This window comes from Hylobates moloch, unplaced genomic scaffold (assembly GCF_009828535.3).
Source record: "Hylobates moloch isolate HMO894 unplaced genomic scaffold, HMol_V3 SCAFFOLD_24, whole genome shotgun sequence".
Taxonomy (NCBI): domain Eukaryota; kingdom Metazoa; phylum Chordata; class Mammalia; order Primates; family Hylobatidae; genus Hylobates; species Hylobates moloch.
In genome coordinates, this window is record NW_026652299.1 from 35,721,649 (window position 1) to 35,746,953 (window position 25,305).

The following is a 25,305-nucleotide window of genomic DNA, read 5'->3' on the forward strand; positions in this document are numbered from 1 at the left end:
TGAGTCCCCAGGACATGATGAGACCCCTGGACACCAGGAAGGTGCAGGTGTGCAGAGAAGTGCACCTGGGGCCAGGAAGTGTGGTGCGAGGAGGAACGGGGCAGTGCCCTCACCTGTGCCCCCTCCTCAGGCTTCTCCATCACCGAGCTGCAGAGGAAGCAGGCCATGCTGAATGCCAGCAAGCAGCAGGTCACAGGGAAGCCCAAAGGTAGGTGGACAGCAGCCCCACCTCCTCGGCTGCCCGGCCCTTGCCCTGCTGACATTCCCTTCTCTGAACCACAAAGCCAAGCCAGCTAGCCACCGGGCCTGAGGGGGGCCCACTGCCCTTTGCAGCTGTTTGTTCCCAAAGGTTGGTAATAAGGGGCCACTGGGGAAGCTTGGGTCAGTATATGGTTGACATTCTTACTCTCAACACCTTGGCTCCCCCAGATCAGGGCCATCGGTGACAATGCTTGTTTCCCCAGGGCTCCTTCCTGACAGGCATCTGGGGTTGGGGTAGGGACGGAGCTGATCTCCCCATTTCTACAGAGAGCCATGCCCCTGAAACATTACATGCCTTTGCACAGGCCACCCACCCTCTTCAGGCTGCTGCAGGAGGCCAGGCCCAGGCTAGAGACCCCAGGCAGCCTGAGTTCTTGGATGTGGTCAGCTCTCCAGGAGCAAGTCCCATGTGGCAAAACTGCCTCCTACGGCAGCTCTGAAGCAGAGCCCTGGGACGGACCCCATGCTACCCCCAACAACAGCCGGGGTGGCACTCCGCCCTGGGCACCCATGACCCTCTGCTGTCTCTCCCTGTTCAGCTGTTGGCCGGCCCTGCTACCTGACGCGCCAGAAGCACCCAGCCCTGCCCAGCAGCCGGCCCCGGCAGCAGGTCCTGGTGCTGGCGGAGCCCAGGCGGAAGCCATCTACCTTCTGGCACAGCATCAGCCGGCTGGCACCCTTCCGCAAGTGAACTGGTCCCTGCCTGACAGCACCTGCTGGGTCTTCCTGCCAGTGGCCCCCAGTTTTTCTTCCCCGAGGCCCACTCCGCCTGGCGTTCCTCTGCCTGCAAGTGAGCAGGGCTGGGCTGGGGAGTTGCTTGTGCCACCAAGATGTGCCAGGTCTGTACTCCTGTTGTCTTTTTCCCTGCTCCTGGTGCCGTGAAGAGACCAGCAAGGGGGCAGACCTGGCACACGCCACACCCCCCTGCAGCTTGGGCCCCATCTGCCCTCTGGACCTGTGTAGGGCCTCACTGCTGGAGCGGGGAAACCGCAGCTCAGCCAAGGCCCAGCTGGGGAGAAGGCGCTACCTGCGCGGGACCCTCTTCTCTGTAAACCTAATCCTCCTTCCTCTCATTTCCTCTGGGCAGGACTCTCTGGCTTTCTGTGGCCTGCAATGCCAGGCCATGTGCCCCTCTGCCCTCTAGTTCTCCTTCCAAGTCCCCAGCCTAGCCAGTGGTGCCAGGCAGCTTGCCACTTGGAAGGGCAGGAACCAGGAATTCCACACCCTTGTGTTGGGCCCAGAGCCCGCCCTTCGCCTCCCAGCCCCTCTAGACACTGCTGGACACCCTCTTCACTTGTGTGTGTGCAGAAAGGACAAGGCGGTGCAGTCAGCTGCATCCTCCCAGTCGGGAGTGTGGCCAGTCTGCCTGCTGCTGTGCGGTGGCTCCAGAACCACCTCGTTCCTGGTTTTGTTTGGATTTTGGCATCTTGTTTTTCTAACAATGGAGAAAAAGAATTGATTCTTGTTAGTGACACAGAAGATTGCCTTACCCTCGTGAGCGTGAGAAGCCATAAGAGACTGAATTCTGTGGCTCAGCACGCAGGACTGACCCACAGCCCAGGCAGCGGGTGTGTGGAGAGGGCGCCCCGTCCTGCCAAGGGGCGCCAGAAGCAGAGCCAGGGCCTGGCGAGCTGGCGCGGAGCCCACAGGATTCAGCAGCATGGACAGTCACTCTTGCACTATTCCTTCTCCAAGCCAGAAACCACATTTAATTTCATAAATAAATTTATGAAAAGTAACCTGGCTGCTAGCCCGTTTTCTGTGGGTGTGCGTGCATTTTCCTGTGGCTGTTAACCATCACTACTCTAGGCCTTTCCCTAAAAAAGGAAGAATGAGCCCAGCAGCCTCTAAAGGTGGGGTGGGGGCTCACCTGTTGCAGATCACACCCTCGGGGCTTTAGTGGAGACAGGCTAAGGTGGGGCTGGCTGCAGTTGGCCTAAGGAGAGCAGGGCCAGGCCATGCTGGTTGCTGGTGGGGAATACAGGTAGCTCTGCCCTCCCTCGCACTCAAGACCCAGAAACCACTGCTTCCCTGTGTTTGACTGGAGCTGACCCACATGAGTTTGGTGGGTGAGTAGTCAGTAATCTTTCTGGGCCTCAGCATCCCTGGTGAAATGAGGAAGAACGTGTCTTCCCAGGGTCTTCTGACCCTGGCCATAGAAGCCAGAAGGGGAGCATGGGGCTGCTTCCCTCCCTGTCCCACTTGGGAAAATGGTCACCTGCAACCTGCTGCCTCCACCACACTCCAGCACTGCCAAGGTCACTGGGGCTGGATGCCATGGTGGCCTTCTTCTCAAAACCCCTGGCAATCTCCCAACTTGAGAGAAGCCCCAGCACCTCCCAGTCAAGCCACGCTACCTCTAGACAAAACCCATATGGAGAAATCACGAAAACCACAATATGCAACACAAGTCAATCTTTATTGAAAACTGCAGTATTAATACATAACAATTCTTGTTACAATAAACGTGCTTTTGAGATTTTTAAATCTGAGCTCATCTACTCATCAGATTGCATAAAAAATTAAAATAGTATCAATTGACACCTAATTGAACTGGCTCAGGATGGAAATTCCATTCCTTGGCATGGATACGTTAAGTTCAATGCAGAGGTGAGGGATGCCTTTAACACTGGAAGACAATGCTGACTTAGCTTAAAAAAAGTACCAAGAGAACGGTGTAAAAAACGGTATTTAAAAATCATTTTTAAAAAAACAAAAAGGAACCGTTTCTTCTTTAGTTACAATCCATGAGGCTCTCTAGGGCCTCTCTGTGTGGCCAGCACAGCAACCCTGCTAGGAGCACAAACGGCTGGCCTGAGATCTGGCCCAGCTGCCTTGCCCACTGGTCTGCCCAGGGACTCATGGGCACAGCCTGTGGTGAGGAGGAGACACCTGTCATGCCAGTCCTGGGAGCACACCACCCTTCTGCAGGCCTGGGGTCCCTACACAGACGCCGCTCATCCTCTGTCTCCCCTTCCCAAGTGACTTCACTTGAGTCCTGTGGAGCAAAATAAGGCTATCCCCACCGGCTCTCTAGTCTTCAAATAGTGAGTAGGAAAACGAGACAAACTTTCTGAAACATGCAGTTTCCTACCCAAATAGGCTACACACCCCCACTTCTGTGTTACTTGGTCAGTTGAGCCCCTGGAGCCCTCAGGACCTACTGACAGAGCATGTCCTCTGCAGTATACTCAAGAGTCTGCTGCCCTTCAGAAGGCCCAGAGGGAAGACTTACAAATGCAGAGGTACTAGAGGGGAGAAATACGTGCTCTGCCTTCCCCAGGCCAACCACACACTGCTTTAGAAACCCTCTCAGCACCAGGGAGGAGGACCAGACACTGCCACCCACCTCAAGCCACACCCCTGCCACCTGCTGCTGCGCCCAATCGAGGTCCTGTCCTGTCCTGTCTGGGCAACAGCCAAACTGGCGACAATGGGCACATCCAACAGTCAGCTGTCAGAAGAGGTGAAGGTGGCCCAACTGCTTAGAGTAATACTGTTCTCAAATGTTTAAAAAGGACAGGTGAAGTCTGGGTCTCCTTTTTTAAAGCAGACACCAGTACTTACATAACTGGTACATGTTGGCCTTTCACCAGCACTCACTGGCATTCACAGGTGCCTTACATACCTTACGGGGGCCAACACTGACAGGTACTAGTACGTTGCAAGTTGCTGTGATAACGTATTTCCTCTCGTTACTGTCGTGTCCCCAAGACACATGCAAATTATTTCCTAGACCTCATTCATCACAGCCAGATAATGCCACCAGAAAGAGCAAGGTACTGTATGCCCAGCTGGGGAAGGGCAGGACACTCACTGACCAGGCGCCCACCCCAAGGCTCAGGACCACCCCCATCTCCTGTGAACACATTTGCATAGCACTCAAGACGGTTTCCCAGAATAGCGACAGGTAGGCCTACAAACCACACCAAGAAGAATGTTCTTAACAGATGGCTCACGAGAGACATAAAAGGTTCTGGAAGTCAGAGCGGCAAGTTCATGGGTCACTGGCTCACACTAAATGCTCAGCCCCCAGCACAGATCCAAACAAGAATTCCATGAGCAGAGAAACTGCAGCAGCTGAACACACTCCCAAGCCTCAGGGGAGAAGGTGTAGAACAAATATTTTTTCAATAGCCATCATGATGTCCATGTTTACATGAACTAGGTCCTTTGCTTGCCTGTCTCAACTTCTAAAAGAACAGTAATTCAGCTGAAGGATTCCCAAATTAGGAATGTCAAACACACAAAAAGCAAATTTCTCAGAATGCTCCACCATATGCTTCGGGACAAATTATGCAGCTTTATAACAGAATTTTGACCCAAGTTCTATTTCTTAATTAACTTTACTAGAAGCGAATGCTGTTAAAATTACAACCTATGACAGTTTTGTGACTATTCCCTAAGTCCAGATTCTTACCTGATATCTACCTTTCGTATCTGACAGCTGATGTCCTGAAAGTTTCAAAGTCAGAAAGATTTCTGCATGGATGTGCAATGCCAACTCATTTCATAAAGCCTCTCAACTTCATAAAAGGGAAAACAGGTTAAGTTATAGGGAGGAAGAAAAGTGTTTATGAAGCTGATGTAAATGGCGTGTGGGGGGTGCAGCCCACTCTTTAAAACACCATCCTGTGTGTGCCAAGTACCAAGCAAGCCTGAAGAGATGCCTGTAACTTCTAACCTCCTCCTGAACCCCGAGACTCCAGCCCTCACAGGAGTTGTGCATGTATGTTTCCATTTTGTTGTGTGGGGCTTTTTAAAAGCACACACTAACATTGTGAGTACTTTATCCTAATTTATTAGCACTCAATTGGGAAAAAAGACTTCTCTGCTACTTGGTCAGCTGAACCCCTGGAACTCTTAGAACCTACTAATCCTGCCAACCATCCACTAAACAGATGGAATTACCAACAGAGACTTGAAGAAAGAGGCACAAACTGTGTGCCTGCAGTAAATGTCTGCCCCCACACATAGACACTAAGATGGATTAAGTGCTCATGAAGCAATTTAAAGTACTTATCAGTAAACATTCTATGTTAATAGACATCAGGAATAAAGAATCTGCTGTTTACAATGATCCATGCAAAAATATTCCTAAACTTCTTATAAAATGTGAAAAAGAAAATTATGAGGAGTACTTACTATAAAAAATAAGGTTACCAAAGGCTCAGTGGTCAGGTGTCCCCCCACCAGCCAACTGGGGCAGAATGCCAGCGGGCATCCTCACTGGGCGCCATTGCCCTGACCCAGCTACCAGCAAAAGAAGAGGAGCAGAGCCCCTCCCCACCAGAGCCCACAGCACTCAAACCACCACTGCACTGGGAAGAAGATGCACGCTTCTGCCCTAGAGGCCGCTGAAAGGGACCCAGGCCTTACATCCCCCACCCCCACTCTGACCCTCACTGAGAACCAACACGCACTCTCATGCATACAGGGCGGGCATATTTTGGGGGCGGGGTGGAGGGAAGCCTCTTGATTTCTTATGCACAAGATTCAGATTCTAAACTCAAATTCCTCTCCCACAATAAACCCTGCCAGCAAATGCACTCCAGCACTGCCTGGCCCTCTCTGCTGTCTGTGCTTGCTTTGTGCCAAGTGCCCTCAGCTGCAAAAGAGATGGCAGGAGAGGCTCGCAGACAACAGACACGGGCCTCCCCCTCGCCCCATCGCTAAGCGTCCCCTCCAGCCGGCCTCAGCAGACAAGTCACCACCATCAGGTGTGTGATCCCAGAAGCAGCTACAGGTTTCTACATTTCCAGACATATCTATGGCCCTGCCTTTCTACAAGAAATTGGAGGAATTTTAAATAAAGTTTTGTTCCCTTTTAACTCATTCTTAAATATACCACTTTCTTCATAACATACAGCTGAAACCTTTGCCCTTCTTTGTAGAGGAAAAACAGCAATGCCTGTTTTCAGCTGATTCAAACATTTCTCCAGGAAAAAAAAAAAAATGGAATGATTTTCTAAGCTAAATAAAGCAGAGGACAATACCTCCTGCAAGCATGGCTGTTTCTCTTTCACATTTCTTCCATCCCAGGAAAATAATTTAGTTTTACATAGGACTTTTCCAATAAAGATATATAAAAACATCATCTAAGAGAACTGTAATGAAAATTTAGATAGCAGAGAAACTGCTTTGCTGACACATAAACCACCCCCCTCGCCCCAAATTTTACTGGCCACACTACTAGAATCTTTCATGATGAGCTTTAAGCATGTCCCTGTTCCACTGACTCCACCAAGCCTAAACTCAAAGGGATGCCCATGAACCGGCTGCACCCAAGCAGCTGTGGCTTCCCTACTCTCTCCCAAACCTTGCAACTCCCTCCCAGGACAGTCAGTGCCAAAGAAACAGGTCGCTGAAAACTAAAATGTCCACATCCCTAACTGGCAACCCACATCAACCCCAAAAGGTTGAAGAATCATCTAAGATATTTCAGATGCTCTATGAAGAAATTCACTTTAACACTTATAACTTTAAGACTTTGCATACATTACAACAGTGCATTAGTGATACAAGTTGTAAAATACGTTTCCATTCCTTTGGATTTTGCATATGATGGTTTTGCATCAGTCACTGCAGGTAGATTGAGCAAGCTTTTTGTGTTTGTTTTTTTAAACATGCATTCAACTAGATATGATTCAGAATAGATTAATACTCCCTTTTTATCATTACAGTTAGCTAAAAAATTGCCAGGCAGTCCACAAAACAGAATTTGCTTTAAGACCAACCCACAGAGTCAGCTGGAGACTAACGGCGCTGGGGCCTGCTGGGCCGGGATATAGTCGTGTTTAGCTAAGTGTCGAGAGCATTAAGAAGAAAGTCCTGGTTGGAGGCGCAAGGCCTGCAGCACCAGCTGTGGAATCCCCAATAATGTGACTGCACAGCTCCGTCCTCAAACCTGCAGAAAGGAAGACAGACACTCAGTCACACAGAGCTCTTCCGGCACCGCTACTCCAAAATCTCAAGTAGGATGAGGCCCACCAGGGCCGGAAAGGGCAGCAATGGGCAAAACTGCTGGACCTGGTTCTCACTTCCTTCCTAGAGACCCCCAATTGCAACTGGAGCCCTAATTTCCTGCAGCAGGCAGGTGGGGGGTTAGAGCACATTCCAGGTAAGGCTCAAGATGGACAGTGTCAACAGTAGGAATTCAATGGTTCCTTCTTTCTTCTACTCTGTAATGTCTGCACGGTGGCTCACGCTTGTAATCCCAGCACTTTGGGAGGCCGAGGCGGGCGGATCACGAGGTCAGGAGATCGAGACCACGGTGAAACCCCGTCTCTACTAAAAATACAAAAAATTAGCCGGGCGTGGTGGCGGGCGCCTGTAGTCCCGGCTACTCGGAGAGGCTGAGGCGGGAGAATGGCGTGAACCTGGGAGGCGGAGCTTGCAGTGAGCCGAGATTGCGCCAATGCACTCCAGCCTGGGCAACAGAGCGAGACTCCATCTCAAAAAAAACAAAAACAAAAACAAAAACAAAAAATTTAAACACTGCATTGCCTCTGGATCCAGGGTCTGGTGCACTTTCCTCATTAGTGCTTAAATACGTGGTAAATTTGCCACTGTCCCATGGAAATGCCCTTTCATCAAAGGCCAGCCCAGCCTTCACTGGTCACTTACATTTGCAGGTGATCACCACTGAGGGGGCACATAGCTGTAAGTGGGCGTTCCTGGGGCCCGGTACGTGGGCACAGTGACCGGGTGGGGGGCGACAGGAGTTGGGGAGTGAGCAGTCAGCAGGGTACCTGGAAGAAAGAGCAGCACATAACATGAGGCTGACCTCCTGCACAGCTCCACACTGCCCGACACGCACACAAGCCTGGCCTCTTTGCAAGGAGGAGGGTACACAGGAAGAGGGATAGTCTTGACCCAGATACTGTCAGAACTCTGATTAGATAATCCCCCACACCCAAAAGTTGTCTCCATACAGCAAGCTTCCACAGACAATATGTTCGTAAAAGCCTTTTGTGTGTCCCCTTCATAAAGCACACCCAATAATTTTTATAGGTCAGATGATAAACAAATGAGTATGATTTAGCCTTAACAAGGGAGGAGATTCTGACACATGCTACAATATAGATGAACCTTAAGAACATAATTCTAAAAGAAAGAAGCCAGTCACTAAAAGACAAATACTTTATGATTCCACTTAGATGAAGTACCTGGAGTAGTCAAATTCAGAGACAGAAAGAAAGTAGAAAGGGGAGTTAGTGTTTAATGAGTATAGGAGTTCAGCTTTGCAGGATAAAGACGTTCTGGAGCTCTGCTTCACAACAATGTGAATATACTTAACATTACTGAACCATACTTAAAAACGGTTAAGATGGGCTGGGCACAGGGGCTCACGTCTGTAATCCCAACACTCTGGGAGGTTGGGGTGGGAGGATAGCTTAAGCTCAGGAGTTTGAGATGCGCCTGGGCAACATAGTGAGATCCCAGCTCTACAAAAAAAGTTTTAAAATTAGCCAGATGTGGTAGCACACTTATAGTCCCAGCTACTCAGGAGGCTAAGGTGGGAGGATGGCTTGAGCCCATGAGTTCCAGACTACAGTGAACTGTGATTGCACCACTGCACTCAAGCCTGGGCAAAAGGGGAAGACCCTGTCTCAACATAAAAAAGTTAACATGATAAACACAAATAAATAAAAAACAAGAGGCTGAGAACAGTGACTCATGCCTGTAAGCCTAGCACTCTGGGAGGCTGAGGCGGGTGGATCAACTGAGATCAGGAGTTCGAGACCAGCCTGGCCAACATGGTGAAATCCCATCTCTACCAAAAAGTACAAAAAAGTATTAGGTGGGCGTGGTGGCAGGCGCCTGTAGTCCCAGCTACTGGGAAGGATGAGGTGGGAAAATCACTTGAACCCAGGAGGCAGAGGTTGCAGTGAGCTGAGATCACACCACTGCACACCATCCTAGCCGACAGGGTGAGACCCTGTCTTAAAAAAAATATTAAAAATTTTAAAATTAAAAAAAAAACAAAACAAGAAATGAGGATTCTAAACTACATGAGCTTCGGAGTTCTTTAAGAGAAATCTATTTTTCCTACAACTGCAGAAACTCAGCAACTACTTGAGTCCATTTATGGACCAGCAACACCTCCAACACAGCGGCACCCGACCTGGCGCCTGCTGCCCTCCCTCCCTGTGCCTCAAACCAGCAGTTTCTGTCTATGCCCAGTTTCCTGTTCCTTGACAGGTAAGTATGGGGAAAACCAAATCGGAGTCTACGTTGAGGCACACATAATATCCCGGAATGCTTTTCTCTCTGGCATAATTTCCTTACACTGAAGTCAAGTCCAGAAAAACAAGGAGGGAACAGTACGCTTTTGTGTGGGCATGACCTAAAGGTGGTCATACTGACCCACAGACCAGGAGGTGAATCCACATGGGTGGTCATACGGATTGGGTGGTCACCCAATCCCTAGACATCAGATCAAGCCCCCAGGGCTTCCGCGGAGAAGTGCTCATCCTAGCCAGGGGCGTCATCTCTCCATGGTTTATTTTCCTTAGAGGAGGCCTTGGGAAGTAAAGTACGGTAGATGAATGCCAAAGGATTTCTACAGGCAGCTGTTCTTTCTATCAACGGAAGACCAGCTCTCCTAGATGCATGAAAACATCCCCATGAAGACAACTGACCTGTAAAGACAAGCTCCCCTCAAGGGAAAGGAAGAGGGCCAGAGCCACCCCGGTACACACTGTCCTCCTTCTGCTTAAGTCTTACATGGTCATGGGGGGTGGGAGGAGAGGGGGGCACCTCCTGCATTGCCAAATGGCTCAGTTCACCAACAAAGTGAGTCCATCAGATTCAGAGAGGCCTCTACAAGGGGTCACTCAGGGAGGCAAAGTAAAAGATAACCTGCTGTTTCTTCCCCAAAGAATTTTCTGTCCTTCCACACAACCATAGCTATGAAAACCTAGAGCCAAGGGTGAGAGGATTCGTGAGCTCTCCCCTCCCCCAGCTCTAGGGGACACCATAGGACAGACACTGCAGGAACAAGGACTTACCTGCTGACATGGCCATGGTGGTCCCAGCCACCATGCCCATGGTGACTCCGTTGCCTCTAGGAGGGGGGATGGGAGCAGGGTACACCGTTGCTGGCATGCCGTTGGGCTGCACCACCGTGGTGTGGTGGATGACGTGAGGAGGTGCTGCATACAGTGGCTGTGTGTAGTACGTGCCTTGCTGTGGGGAGAAGAGAGACAACTGACACAGGGTCCCAGGGCCAAAGGATGAGTGTCCAGGTGGTATCACCCCTTCCCACACAGCAGTGTGTACCCAAGCATACCTGTGCATATGGGCTCTGCTGGGGGTAGGCACTTCGCACAGGGTACACGGCAGTCTGGTAGGGGTTCGGGGAGGAGGAGTACGGCGGCACGGCCCCGCTGGTGGGGGAACAGGACACTTTGTAAGGTGTGCCAGGAGTGTAACCTGGAACAAAGAAGGCAATGGCCTGAGTTCACCCAAGCTGGTCCAGGCACAGGAAGAGGACACATGCGGGGAGGAGCTAAGCTGCGTGTCAGCCCCACGCAACTCGCCAGACCTGCTGCCACTGCCACCCCCACTCTCCTCCACTAAAATCTGACTTCATTTCTTACTTTGTGTGCGTGTGTGCATGCACGTGTGTGTGGTGGCAGGGTGTTGGGGAGGAGGCAAAAATACCAAAGGAGAATGTTCTACAGATGGAATGCTCACACAAGGACAGGAAATAAAAACTGTCTTGTCCTGCTGGAATTTAAATTGGTATGGCATTCCTGGGGCTAAATTTGGCATCAAAAGTATATATGCCTTTTAATCCCACAATTCCACTTCTAGAAGTCTGTCTTAAAGCAATACACATGGATCTATACACACACAGAGACTTAACTGTAAGCATGCTCATCACAGTGTTGCTTGTTACAGCAAAAGCAGGAGAAACTTGCCCAACACCAGGACTGGCTAAGCACTCTATGGTAAAAAGCCCTCTGGGTCAAGGGAGAAGGCTGAACACACATACTTGCTTTTGTCCCCACACAAAATGACATGAAAATGACAATAAAGCAGATTAAGAGAAAAAAGAAAACTCACCAAGAATGGAAGAGAAGACAGCATGCTGAAGCCTGGCAAGCTGAAGTGGAGGATGATTGACAGACTCGAGAGGAAGGCACTCTCAGCCAGCAGCAAGGAGCAGCTGGCACCAAGAGAGCCCTTCCCCAAAGCCCTGCAAACTGCTGGCCACCAACCCACCTCCAGAAGCAGATAAAGAGGCCCCATCTAGTAGAGTGGTTGAGTTTGCTGAATAAGCAGTTAGGTGTCCTTTCCTGACTCCAACAAAGAGGGGTTTGGTCTCAGGGGAGGGAGAGGGTCTCTGGACAGCTATGTTCACAGCAGCTATATTCACAATGATCAAAAGCTGGCAATGGCCCAAACGCCCACCAGGAGACAGATGGGTAAACACACTGTGGTGCATCCATACAAATCCTACTGAGCAAGCCAAAGGGACAAACTGCTGATCCATACAAGCACACGGATGAATCTCAGAGCCACACCATGTCAAAGAAGCCAGATACAAGGACACATGCTGGATGCATGTACTGACAGAAAGACCAACATAATCCACAGTCATCAAAACCCCAGCAATGGTGCCATGGGCCAGAGGGGCATGCGAGAACCAAAGAGTGCATTCACTCAAATGTGGTGGCGGCCACACAGCGGTGTATGACTGTCCAAACATACCAAACTGTACACTGAACAGGATTAACTTATAACATGTAAATCAGACCTCCACACAAGTGCTTATGGCATCTCACATTCCCATGGGTGAGAGCAGGAGGGGTGGAGCACTCACACACTGCCCGTGTCAGACAGTGCAACTTTGCAAGCCAGACACACGCCCCACAACATCCAGCAATCCACTCCCAAATATTTCCCCTAGAAAAACGAAAACACAGGTCCACGACAGACTTGTAAAAAGTGTTCAATCTTATTCCTAATAGCCAAAAATGGGAAATAATTCAAATCTTCATCAACTGGGGAAAGGATAAATCATGATATGTCTCTATAAACATGACTCAGCAATCAAAAGGAAAAAACATGGATGAATCTCACAACATGCTGAGCTTTCCAAAAGAAGCCGGAAACAGAACAGCACATAGAGCAATGATCCCATTTATTCCCTAACAACAAAGAAATTTACCTACAGTGACAGAAATCAGAGGGGAGAGGGCGAAGAAAGCCTTCTGGGATAATCAAAGTGTTCCATGTTTTATTTGGAGTGGTGGTTCCATGGGCATGTACAACTGTCAAAACCCACCCAGTTGAGCACTTAATATGTGGGTGTTTTGTGCATAAATTATACCTCAAGTTTTAAAAAATGAGCTGAGTGTAAAGAATTTTGGATCACCTGAGCCGGAGGTCAAGGCTGCAGTGAGCTGTAATTAAGCCACTGCATTCTGCCTGGGCGACAAAGTAAGACCCTGTCTCAGAAAAATAGTAATAATAATTAAAGTTAAATTTTTAAAAAATTTTACACAATTGGGCTGTTTAGCAATATGTACGTGTGTGTGTGTGTGTGTGTGTGTGTGTGTGTGTGTGTGTGTGTGTGTGTTTGAGATGGAGTCTTGCTCTATTCTCTAGGCTGGAGTGTAGTGGTGTAATAGCTCACTGCAGCCTCCACCTCCTGGGTTCAAGCAATTCTCATGCCCCAGCCACTCGAGTAGCTGGGATTGCAGGCATGTGCCACCACATCCAGCTAATTTTTGTAATTTTTAGTAGAGATGGGATTTTGCCATGTTGGCCAGGATAGTCTCGAACTCCTGGCCTCAAATGATTCTCCTGCCTCAGCCTCCCAAAGTACTAGGATTACAGGTGTGAGCCTGTAAATATATGCGCCTGGTCCATATATTTTGTTTCAATTTGAAAGGGAAAGAGAATGATTGGCCCCCTAGGATATTCACCAGTCTGGGGCCTTTTGTTTGGGGTGCCAGTGCAATTCTGTGACATGGATACACTACTGCACAGTGGTGAAAGTCTGGGCTTTTTCACCTGATGCACACTGTATCAATTAAGTAACATGAAGGCTTCAATGTCAGCCTTCTCATACTCCCCTGCACGCCCTTTCATGGTCTCACTGTGGGAGGTGCTGCAGCTGAGATCTGCCTGTCCTACGCAGCAAAGCGGGTGCTCACACCCAGATTTGTCTGCATCCAGAGTCCTGACCCTTCTACCCAAACCAGGCAACTCCCAACCTCAGCTAGTCTCCATTTGAAGAAAGAAAAGATTCCTCCAGGGCTCCCTATATTTTGAAATTTACTCACCGCTATGTTAACTGTAAATAGAAGCCCTGCCAAAATTTGAATACAACAACTTTTTAATACTGGTGCTTAGCCAAAGGAAAGCAGAATACACAGATTTTCCATTAGGATTTGAAAAAGCAAGTTTCAAGACAAGAGCAGTTAGAGAGTTTCCTTCTCTGGCTGCTCATCTCCTCGTCTTTAAGAAGGCTAAAAAAGGAAAGTGAAAAGGAAAGCTTCACAGGTGTACACATGTTAAAACTCATCAAACTGAAGCTTTAAATCTGTACACTTAGTTGTATGCCAATTAACGCCACAACGGGGTTGTATAACATTTTCTTTAATCATAAAGAAAAAGGTAGTGTGAATGCCATCAAAGAATTATAAAGGAAAAGGTAGTGTGTCTGGCCATTTACTGATACTCCCAGGAGACCCGGGACAGTCCAATTCCCCCTAAGTGACTAGCTAACTCAGGGAAGAAATGCAAAAAGGAAACATGGTGTGTGACGGGCACACATGCGACTAGTCATGGTGACTGGGGCATTATACCAACACAGAGAGGCTATTCACCATCAACATGGGGCCATGCCCTGTCACAGCAGGGATGATCAGGACAGATCCAGCCCTCTCCATAAGGTGTTTGGCTTCAGGGGAAAAAAAATCACAGGAAAACAAACCACCAACATAGCAGCATTTTATGCAGTCTTGGCAAGCAATGAGGAGTCAGCTCAGACAGGGGCAGGTGGGGCAAGGCTGTCTCAAACGAAAGAAACTGTGGGGATGAGGGAGGTCAAGGGTCATCTTGGATAGCTCCCTTCTCCCCAGCCACACCACCTCCTTCATTTTCCACCGCCATGCAGCAGCCAGACACCAGAGGGTACCTTCAGCTGTACCCAAAGGAGACACTGCCGAATGGGATCCCCACTGTACAGCTTAATCCCAGTTTCTGCCTCATATTTCCACTAGCCTGAAAAGAGATCCTCCCAGGAGTCACCAAACTCTTATCTGACCAAGATGATATTTTTTTATAGAAGTGTCAAAACATAGAGCTACTCTCTGTGTGTCACATCCTGACAACAGATGCTAGACTTCAAAGTTGGGAATCTCATTCTAAACTTCCGACAGTTTAAACGAACAAACCCACAGGGTTCCCTTTCTTCATACAATTAAAAACATTCTTGCGCCACTGCACTCCAGCCTGGGCGACAGAGCGAGACTCCGTCTCAAAAAAAAAAAAAAAAAAAAAAAAAACTATTCATGACAGATAACTGGAAATATGAACACTGATTACAATCTCAGTAGTAATAAAAAATATTTTTAGGAGTGACAATGACACAGTTCTAATTTATCTTTTAAAGATAATATTTAAAAAGCTGATGAATATAATGTCTGAGACTTACTTCAAGATAATATAAAGTGGCAGGGGCCCAGATGAAAAAGATCAGCCATAAGGTGGTAACTGCTAAAGCCAGGTGATGTGTAGGTGGGAATTATATTCCCATGTACTTGTGCGAAAGCCAGGCGATGTGTGAGCAGGATTTTTTTTTTTTTTTTGGATGGAGTCTCGCTGCCTCGCTCTGTTGCCCAGGCTGGAGTGCAGTGGCACGATCTTGGCTCACTGCAACCTCCGCCCCCTGGGTTTAAGAGATTCTTCTGCCTCAGCCTCTCAAGTAGCTGGGACTACAGGCGTGCACCACCACACCTAGCTAATTTTTGTATTTTTAGTAGAGATGAGGTTTCACCATATTGGCCAGGCTGGTGTCGAACTCCCAACCTTGTGATCTGCCTGCCTTGACCTCCCAAAGTGCTGGGATTACAAGCGTGAGCCACCGTGCCCGGCCGTGAGTAGGAATTACCATATTCCCATGTACTTGTGCTAAAGCCAGGCAATATGCCAGCGGGAATTATGTTCCCATGTATTTCTGTAAATATCTGAAATGTTTCCTAATGACTCTTCTGAAGTCAAAGTATTAAAAAATATAAGGAAGACTGTTACGGATTGAAAGAGGTAAGAGACATAAATTCAACTTTATAAAAAATTCACTATGTAATGTTGAGTACATTATTCTGATTCCAAACGTTTTTTAAAACTTAGGGGGTAACTGGGCAAATGTAAATATGAGCTACTTTTAAAATTAGAGAACTGCTGTTTCTAAGTGTGGACATGCAAAAGCACACCTCACTCACGTTAGGGAGGGCTACACTCAAGTCCACTGGACAAGACACAAAGGATTCTGAATTGATTCCACAAGCATAAAAGAAAAACCAAACAACACTCATCCTTACGTAAGGTAAATATGGGGAAAGATCACTGGGGAATCTAAGTGGTGGGTACTATGGACATTCACTGTACTGTCCGCTGAACTTTTCTGTATACACAATTTTTTTTTTTTTTTTTTTTTTTGGCAGAGACAGGGTTTCATCGTGTTAGCCAGGATGGTCTTGATCTCCTGACCTCGTGATCTACCCACCTTGGCCTCCCAAAGTGCTGGGATGACAGGCATGAGCCACCGTACCCGGCCCAGTTTTTTTAATAATAAATAAGGTGGAAGGCTGGGCGTGGTGGCTCACGCCTGTCATCCCAGCACTTTTGGAGCCCGAGGTGGGCGGATCACATGAGCCCGAGAGTTGAGAGGAGCCTGGTCAAGCTGGCAGAACCTTGCCTCCAAAATTTAAAAAAAAAAAAAAAAAAAAAGTAAAAATAAGCAAGGTGAAAAGTATACAGTACTTTCAGATGCTGACACACAACTGAGAGAGTGTACGCTAGCCAGAAAATCTCCATGGAAACAACAGTCATGCATCAGGTAAAAGAACAAGTGAGGAAGCTAGCTGAAAGGGCCCATGGATCACCACACCCAAACGCACCCCTAGAAGATGAATTATAGTCAGGCGCAGTGGCTCATGCCTGTAATCCCAGCACTTTGGGAGGCTGAGGCAGGCGGATGACCTGAGGTCAGGAGTTTGAAACCAGCCTGTCTAACATGGTGAAACTCCGTCTCTACTAAAAATACAAAAGTTAGCCAGGCTTGGTGGCACATGACTGTAGTCCCAGCCACTTGGGAAGCTGAGGTGGGAGAATCAGTTGAACCTGGGAGGTGGAGGTTGCAGTGAGCAGAGATTGCGCCAACGCACTCCAGCCTGGGCGACAGAGCGAGACCCTGTCTCAAAGAAAAAGAAGATGAATACAAAATTTTGCCAAGCCTTTAAAAAGGCCATCAGCAGGAAGGGTTCTATAGCAGTCTGAAAGATGCTGATCTGGAAGATGGCCTGGCAGTTAGGCATAGGCTGGAAAAAAACAGTTAAACCATGCCACTGGACATGTTCAATATATACAGCCCATGTGCAACAAGAAGTTACAGTTCTGGCCGGGCACGGTGGCTCACGCTTGTAATCCCAGCACTTTGGGAGGCCGAGGCGGGCGGATCACGAGGTCAGGAGATCGAGACCACGATGAAACCCTGTCTCTACTAAAAATACAAAAAATTAGCCGGGCGTGGTGGCGGGCGCCTGTAGTCCCAGCTACTCGGAGAGGCTGAGGCAGGAGAATGGCGTGAATCCGGGAGGCGGAGCTTGCAGTGAGCCGAGATTGCGCCACAGCACTCCAGCCTGGGCGAGAGAGAGAGACTCTGTCTCAATAAATAAAAATAAAAAAAAAAAAAGAAGTTACATTTCCATCTGATAAACTGATTCACTAAAGAAAGAATGAGAAAAAGGAAAAGCTGTTAGAAGAAGTTAAAACAGGCTGGGCGCAGTGGCTCACGCCTCTAATCCCAACACTTTGGGAGGCCGAGGTGGGTGGATCATGAAGTCAGGAGATCAAGACCATCCTGGCTAACATGGTGAAACCCTGTCTCTACTAAAAAAATACAAAAAATTAGCCGGGCACGGTGGCGGGCGCCTGTAGTCCCAGCTGCTCGGGAGGCTGAGGCAGGAAAATGGCGTGAACTCGGGAGGCGGAGCTTGCAGTGAGCCAAGATAGCGCCACTGCACTCTGGCCTGGGCAAAAGAGCGAGATTCTGTCTTAAAAAAAAAAAAAAAAAAGTTAAAACAAGCAATAAACCCACAACCTACATCCATCAACATTGCTAGTAAGAAAGTCCTTGACCTTTTTGTCACTGTTCAAACTGCAGAAAGAGCTGAGTGAAGAGAAGATGCAAGCTGCCAACCTGAACAAACCTCTAATACAGAGTATAAAACCAAAGTGAGGAAAATCTGAGAACACCTCCCTCCAAAGAGGGAGTCTCTCAGCCACAAGTGCTCATCTGGCCCACCACAGCCACTGAAAAAAGGTAAAGTCCTTTTTCTTGCCTCATTTCCTTAGGATACACAGTCGAGGGGCCCACCTACGATGTCTTCCTTTTCTTCTACTGGAAGCCTCCCAATGCAGAAATCCCTCCAGCTAGCCCTAGGTTTCCCAATCCAATCACCCAAGGTGTCTTTTTTGTTTTTGTTTTGGGACGGAGTTTCACTCTGTTGCCCAGGTTGGAGTGCAGAAGTGCGATCTCAGCTCACTGCAACCTCTGCCTCCCGGGTTCAAGCGATTCTCCTACCTCAGCCTCCCGAGTAGCTGCGATTACAAGCGTGCACCACCATGCTCAGCTAATTTTTGTATTTTTAGTAGAGACGGGATTCACCTATGTTGGCCAGGCTGCTCTCGAAGTCCTGATCTCAAGTAATCCACCTGCCTCAGCCTCCCAAAGTGCTGGGATTACAGGCATGAGCCACCGCGTCCGGCCTACCCAAGGTGTCTTACAACACCTACCTCACATGTAGGCGTTGCTGAAGCAAAAGGAGTGACTGCTCCAAGAAGGAAGCATGCATATGCAACTCAGCATGCAATCCATGGGATGCTAAACTTGTGCATTTCACACATGCACATGTTACTTAAAACCAAAACCAAAACGGAACTAAACAAATAATGATGTGCATGAAGTTATTGAGGTGAGATATACTGAGGCCCACAACTTACTCTGAAATGAAACCCATCAAAAAATAAGATGGACTGAAGGATGGAGTAATGTGTATATGATACAAGTAAAATGTTACTTGGAAAAGTTGACTTTAAAAAGTTTAATCGTAGAATCTTAGCAGTCCATATATAGATGATCACTGTGAAATTTCTGCAGCTTTTCTGTGACATCTGAAATTTTTTACAATAAAATGTTGAAAAAAGTCACCAACTATTTCTAATCAGAACAATGGTTTTTAATATATATTATCTTACTGTTTATTCTTATGACTGTAAGGCTATGTTCTAATGCTCACCAGAAAACTTTTGGTCTTTGGTTTAGGCATGAATGTTACACCATTTTCTAGCCAGCATTTAAGACAAGTGTATTTCAAGCAAGGAAAACAGGTCTCCCTATCAATTTAAGACTTAGTATGGGGCCAAGAGCTATGGTGCACACCTGTAATCCCAACACTTTAGAAGGCCAAGATGGGAAGATAACTTGATTCCAAGAGTTCTGAGACTGGCCTGGGCAGCACAGTGAGACCTTGTCTCTACAAAATAAAAGTTAGCCAGGCATGGTGGGGTGTACCTGTAGTCTCAGCGATTTAGGAGGCCAAGGCAGGAGGATTGCTCATTGAGCCCAGCAATTCTGGGTTACAGTGAGCTATGACTGTGCAACCACACTCCAGCCTGGGCGACTGAGCAAGACCCTGTCTCTAAAAACTAATAATAATAATTTAAGAAATTTAAAAAACTAAAAAAAATTTTTTAATTAAAAATAAACACAGTGTGTGCTTGCCACCTTTCTTAAGTTTTTTTCTTTCATTCAGCATTAAGTCCACCATATCCCTCCATAGTAACTCAACAGGAACTTCACAAACTTTAAATAAATACACAATTACCTCATCGTACCCAAAAATATACACTGCCTCCCTGAAATATCAAATTCATTCGGTGCTAGGTCTTTCCAAAACAACAGCTTTCCAGATTCTCCCTCCCCAAGAAGCCCATCTGTACTGATGCAACCCAGGCGGCGCAGACAACAGACGCTCCCTCCTTCCACTTCACCAGACCTGCAAGTGACCCTGGCTGTGCCCCCAGGGAAGAGGACATGCACAGGGTCACTGATTTTAGAACGCCAACTGTTCAGGAACCAGGAACTTTTTATTTAAATAGGTCATTTTTTTTTTCAAAAGTACTGTGTACCACACAGATTTTTTTATGATAACTTTTTGAGTAAAAAAGACATTTATTTAGAAAATTTTAAAAATTCAGAAGCCTAAAGTACATGTGAGGAGAGAAGATCTGCACCAAAACACAGCATCATGAAATTTCTGAACACTGGAGGCAAAAATTCTACAGAATAGCAAAGAAAAACCAATGTTACACTCAATCAGGCACCAACAAGGTATCCCAATTCTCAACAACAGTGGTGGAAGCTGGAAAGCCATTGAGCAAAGGCCTGAAAATTCTGGGGGAAAATAAGTGCTGCTCTAGAATTCTGTATCCAGACAAACCATCAATGAAGTGTGCGTGCAGAATAAAATGTTTTCAGACATGGAAAATCTCAAAATTGTGACTTTTCCATACTCTCCCAGGTGGTTACTGAAGAAAATCCCCCGCCAAAACCAGAGTAAACTAGGAAAAAAGAACAGAACTCAGGCAGAAGGGAAAGGCAAAAGCAAGCCTTGGGATGATGAGAAGAGTGACCCCCCCCCCAGGGTCCCGCCTAGAGGACAACCAGTCCAGATAAGAGAGAGGAAGTGAGGGCTTCAGAGCTCACCAGGAAAACAACACACAGGTATCTGAAATTGCTAAGAAGAGATCTCAACAAATCGGGGGTAGCTGGAGGTTTAATTAATGCTATGGTCACAGAAACCTAATCAAAGAGACCAGATAACTACAGTATTAATTCCAGGGAAACCACAGTAGATGCAGAAGAAATTGCAACAGGGCACAGGACAACAGCATCGCCACACAGAGGACACAGCTGTGAACAATGCTGATGTGACCACAATAATAGAACTGTGAAGGAAAGTTGGGGCAGCAAAGTGAGAAGTCAGTAAAGCAGTGCCACTTTAAAAAAACAAAAAAAAAGAGGCAGGGAACAGCAGAAACATGTCATGTGGAAGCACGGAAGGCACGAGCAAAAGCAGCTTTCAAGAGTTAAAGAGCTGGACTTTGCCCATGGGGAGTGAAATGTGGGGGCTCCCACAAGGGAGCAGGAAACTGCTATTGTTCATTTTAAAAAGCCTTTTGGAACACTGCAATCTTTTACCTATGTGAATGTAAACCTTTAAGAGGGAAAGAAACAGGCTCCACAAGACCTCACAGCCTATTAATATTCCAAAGGCTGTTCTCTCCTGCTCGGCTGCCATGCGTGAAGTTTAATTTTTAAACAAACCAAGGGTTTCATTTTATGGCTATAATTCTGAGTTCAAAAAGAAAAGAAACGCCGGGCGTGGAGGCTCATGTCTGTAATCCCAGCACTTTGGGAGGCTTAGGTGGGCGGATCGCCTGAGGTCAAGAGTTCAAGACCAGCCTGACACACATGGAGAAACCCCGTCTTTACTAAAAATACAAAAATTAGCCGGCGTGGTGGAGAGCGCCTGCAATTCCAGCTTCTCAGGAGGCTGAGGCAGGAGAATCGCTTGAACCCAGGTGGCAGAACTTGTAGTGAGCTGAGATCGCACTACTGCACTCCAGCCTGGGCAACAGAGCGAGACTCTAGCTCAAAAAAAAAAAGAAAAAAAGAAAAAGAAAAAGAAAAGAAAGCTCTACTGTAAACCATTTTCACTTATTAAATATTCTTCATAAACAAGTACTAAAACCAGATAAACACTGTGTGATAAACAGTTTAATTAAACCATCACTTTGTAATTAAATGCATGTGTACCTGTACATAAATGTTTGCACATCCAATTATTGCCCTTAGAATACATTCCTAGAAGTGGGTCGAAAGGGTTCATTTTTAAGCTTCTCTCTAACATACACTACCAAACTGCCCTCCAAAGAAGTTTCTCCAATTTACCCTCCACCCAGCCATACACAGCAATGACCATGGAAGCTATTTCATCACTCTTAGCAACATTTGTATCTTTTTTTTTTTTTTCTTTTTTTGAGACTGAGTGGAGTCTCGCTCAGTCGCCCAGGCTGGAGTGCAGTGGTGTGATCTCGGCTCACTCACTGCAAGTTCCGCCTCCCAGGTTCACGCCATTCTCCTGCCTCAGACTCCCGAGTAGCTGGGACTACAGGCGCCTGCCACCACACCCTGCTAATTTTTTGTATTTTTAGTAGAGGCGGGGTTTCACCGTGTTAGCCAGGATGGTCTCGATCTCCTGACCTCGTGATCCACCCGCCTCGGCCTCCCAAAGTGCTGGGATTACAGGCATGAGCCACCGTACCCGGCCTAAATTTGTACCTTTTAAAAATAAGTGCTAATGTAATAAATATCTAAACCACCTTGTGTGTAGAGCTTATTACAAAGAACAGACTTTTCACAATTTCAGATCATCATTACAAATATTAGTTACAGGTACTTGTGACTCTAAGTAGGACCAGAACAGAGGCCTCAATGTGCTGGCCCAGCTGACATCTGTGCCTGATCATAGGCTTGGGGCTGAAATCCTCCCATAACAAATCAAGGAGTTATTTATTCATTATTCCAATGCCAAGGGTGAAGTTAAACAACTTTCCCAGAGAGTGACACAGTCAGGAGTATAATCCACATCTAGCTAACTCCACAAATCAAAGCTCTGATTCCAAAAATGGACAGCCCAGTTGTATTAGTTCATTCTCATACTACTAATAAAGAAATACCTGAGACTGGGTAATTTATAAAGGAAAGAGGTTTAATGGACTCACAGTTACACATGGCTGGGGAGGCCTCACAATCATGGTGGAAGGCAAAGGAAGAGCAAACGTGTGCAGGGGAACTGCCCTTTATAAAACCATCAGATCTCGTGAGACTTATTCACTATCATGGGAACAGCACAGGAAAAACCCACCCCCATGATTCAATTACCTCCCACCAGGTCCCTCCAGTGGCACGTGGGGATTACGGGAGCTACAATTCAAGATGAGATTTGGGTGGGGACACAGCCAAACCATATCACCACTTTTTTTTTTTTTTTTTTTTTTGAGACGGAGTCTTGCTCTGTCACCCAGGCTGGAGTGCAGTGGCACGATCTCGGCTCACTGCAAGCTCTGCCTCCCGAGTTCACGCCATTCTCCTGCCTCAGCCTCTCTGAGTAGCTGGGACTACAGGCGCCCGCCACCACGCCCGGCTAATTTTTTTGTATTTTTAGTAGAGATTGGGTTTCACCGTGGTCTCGATCTCCTGACCTCGTGATCTGCCCGCCTCGGCCTCCCAAAGTGCTGGGATTACAAGCGATATATCACCACTGTTGATGTGTGCATACACAGCCTTGTTCAGGAGGACAAAATGAATGACACCTTGTCCATTCCCAGATTCTGAAAAATGTCACAATTGGAAGAGGGCTAAGAAATACCTAGCATTTGGATTACAAAAGTGCTCTGGAAGCCAAACACCACATATACAGCATCGAAACCACAAGTCAGCATTGGGTACAAACTGAATGGCAAGAGAACCAAAAGACAGATCAAGAAAGCAGCAGGGGCCGGGTGCAGTGGCTCACTCCTGTAATCCCAACACTTTGAGAGGTCAAGATGAGAGGATTTCTTGAGCTCAGGAATTTGAAACCAGCTTGGGCAATACAGTGAGACCCCATCTCTACAAAAATTTTTTTAAAATTATCTAGGTGTGGTGACTTGTGCCTAAGGTTCCAAGGTACTTGGGAAGCTGAGGCAGGATTGCTTGGCAGTGAGCCAAGTTCATGCCACTGCACTCCAGCCTAGGCAACAGAGTGAGATCCTATCACACTCTCACACACACACATACACACCCTCCACGCACCTTCAGAGAGAGAGAGACAGAGAGAGAGAAAGCAGCAGGAAGGAAGAAAAACTTCTCTTTTAAATTTTTTATACTGATAATTTTGGCTTGCTCATCAGAAAAAGGGAAAGGCTCACTGAAAAGGGAGTTAAAAAATTCAAAACATGAGGCTGGGTGTGGTGGTTTATGCCTGTAATCCCAACGCTTTGGGAGGCTGTGATGGGAAGATCCCTTGAACTCAGCAAAAAAAAGGCTATAACTGTACCACTGGACTTCACCCTGGGTGAAACCACAAGACCCCCATCTCTTAAAAACAAACACCCAAGACATGAAAACAGAGAGGATCCCAGAAAAAGATGGGCACACAGCTATGATCCAGACTCAGGTCAGATGGACAACAGCACTTGTGGGACATCAGAAAGACTTTTTCTTTTTTCGAGACAGAGTCTCGCTCTGTCACCGAGGCTGGAGTGCAGTGGCACGATTTTGGCTCACTGCAACCTCTGCCTCCCAGGTTCAAGTGATTCTCCTGCCTCAGCCTCCCGAACAGCTGGGACTACAAGTGTGTGCCACCGCACTCGGCTCATTTTTGTGTTTTTAGTAGAGATGGGGTCTCACCGTATTGGCCAGGCTGGTCTTGAATTCCTGGCCTCAAGTGATCTGCCCATCTTGGCATCCCAAAGTGCTAGGATTACAGACATGAAAACCACCGTGCCCGGCTGCCTTATATTTTTCATTCACCAATTTCACAGCTTCTCCTACAAGACCAGAAGATCTGGCACTGGTGAGCCAGCAGTCTGGCACCTAACTGCCTGGCACCCGTCAGCGGATGCCCCTCTAAACAAGGCTATTTGGGCAGCTGTAGTTGCTACCTGCCTGTCCCAGCTTCTGGATTACAGGAACAATTTGAGAGCAGTCTTGCAAAAGGGACAACACAGGCCTTACCTCCCTATGAGAAAGGAGAGATGTTTGAGAAGATGGGTGACAAGCTGGGCATGGGAGCCCATGGCTATAATCCCAGCACTTTGGGAGGCTGAGGCAGGAGGATCACTTAAGCCTAGGAGTTTGCGACCAGCCTAGGCAACATAGTGAGATCCATCTCTACAAAAAATACAAAAATTAGCCGGGTGTGGTGGTGTGCACCTGTAATCCCAGCTACTCGGGAGGCTGAGGTGGGAGCATTGCTTGAGCCTGAAAAGTCAAGGCTGCAGTGAGGCGTGATTGCACCACTGCACTGCAGCCTGGGCGACAGAGCAAGACCCTGTCTCAAAATAATAATGAGATGGGTGGCCCATGTTCCACAGGGTGGCCCCCAGAGGCACCCAAGGGGGGAAGTTGTCAGCAGCACTCAGCGTCCACCCTGCCTCTGCTAGGCAGTGCTGCACATTTTTGGCAAGAACAGCTCTGTCAGCCTGAAATAAACTCAAGGTTCTTCTTGTAAAATAAAAAAGTTGAAAGTTTTAAGTACATTTTCATACTGATTTGTGCTCCATGAAGAAATGAGTAAAAGTGGGCTACCTATGAAAATCCTAGAAGAGTAACTTATGTTATGGTGGTCTACAGCATGATCATCACGTGCCACATTCATACGTATGCCAAAGATATAAACTTCAATCCATTCCTACCATCATACACAAAAATTAACTGCAAATGGGTCACAGACATAACTGTAAAACCTGCAAGTGTAAAACTTCTACAAGAAAAAAGAAGAGCCGGGCACGGTGGCTCACGCTTGTAATCCCAGCACTTTGGAAGGCCGAGGCGGGCGGATCACGAGGTCAGGAGATCGAGACCACGGTGAAACCCCGTCTCTACTAAAAATATAAAAAAAAATTAGCCGGGCGTGGTGGCGGGCGCCTCTAGTCCCAGCTACTCGGAGAGGCTGAGGCAGGAGAATGGCG

The 25,305-nt window shown here is 47.4% G+C and overlaps 2 protein-coding genes across 6 annotated transcripts in view; one reads left to right on the forward strand and one right to left on the reverse strand.

Annotated features, from left to right (window-relative positions):
- The window catches only part of ARHGEF4 (Rho guanine nucleotide exchange factor 4), a 210,715-nt gene extending 208,715 nt beyond the window's left edge, over window positions 1-2,000 (forward strand). For 3 of the 4 annotated variants that reach the window (XM_058434274.1, XM_032145991.3, XM_032145990.3), the window contains 2 exons: window positions 131-208; window positions 801-1,087. In XM_058434274.1, the coding sequence (XP_058290257.1) occupies window positions 131-208; window positions 801-952 (230 nt within the window). In that variant the 3' untranslated portion in view covers window positions 953-1,087. Of the gene's footprint in view, window positions 1-130; window positions 209-800 lie in introns of all 4 variants that reach the window. The other variant, XM_032145983.2, reaches the window with a different exon arrangement.
- A 4,914-nt stretch (window positions 2,001-6,914) lies between these two features.
- FAM168B (family with sequence similarity 168 member B) overlaps window positions 6,915-25,305 on the reverse strand; it is a 44,627-nt gene continuing 26,236 nt past the window's right edge. For both annotated transcript variants that reach the window (XM_032145996.2, XM_032145995.2), the window contains exons 4-7: window positions 10,556-10,698; window positions 10,275-10,452; window positions 7,888-8,012; window positions 6,915-7,168 (exon numbers count right to left, since the gene is read on the reverse strand). In XM_032145996.2, the coding sequence (XP_032001887.1) occupies window positions 7,900-8,012; window positions 10,275-10,452; window positions 10,556-10,698 (434 nt within the window). In that variant the 3' untranslated portion in view covers window positions 6,915-7,168; window positions 7,888-7,899. The remainder of the gene's footprint in view (window positions 7,169-7,887; window positions 8,013-10,274; window positions 10,453-10,555; window positions 10,699-25,305) is intronic.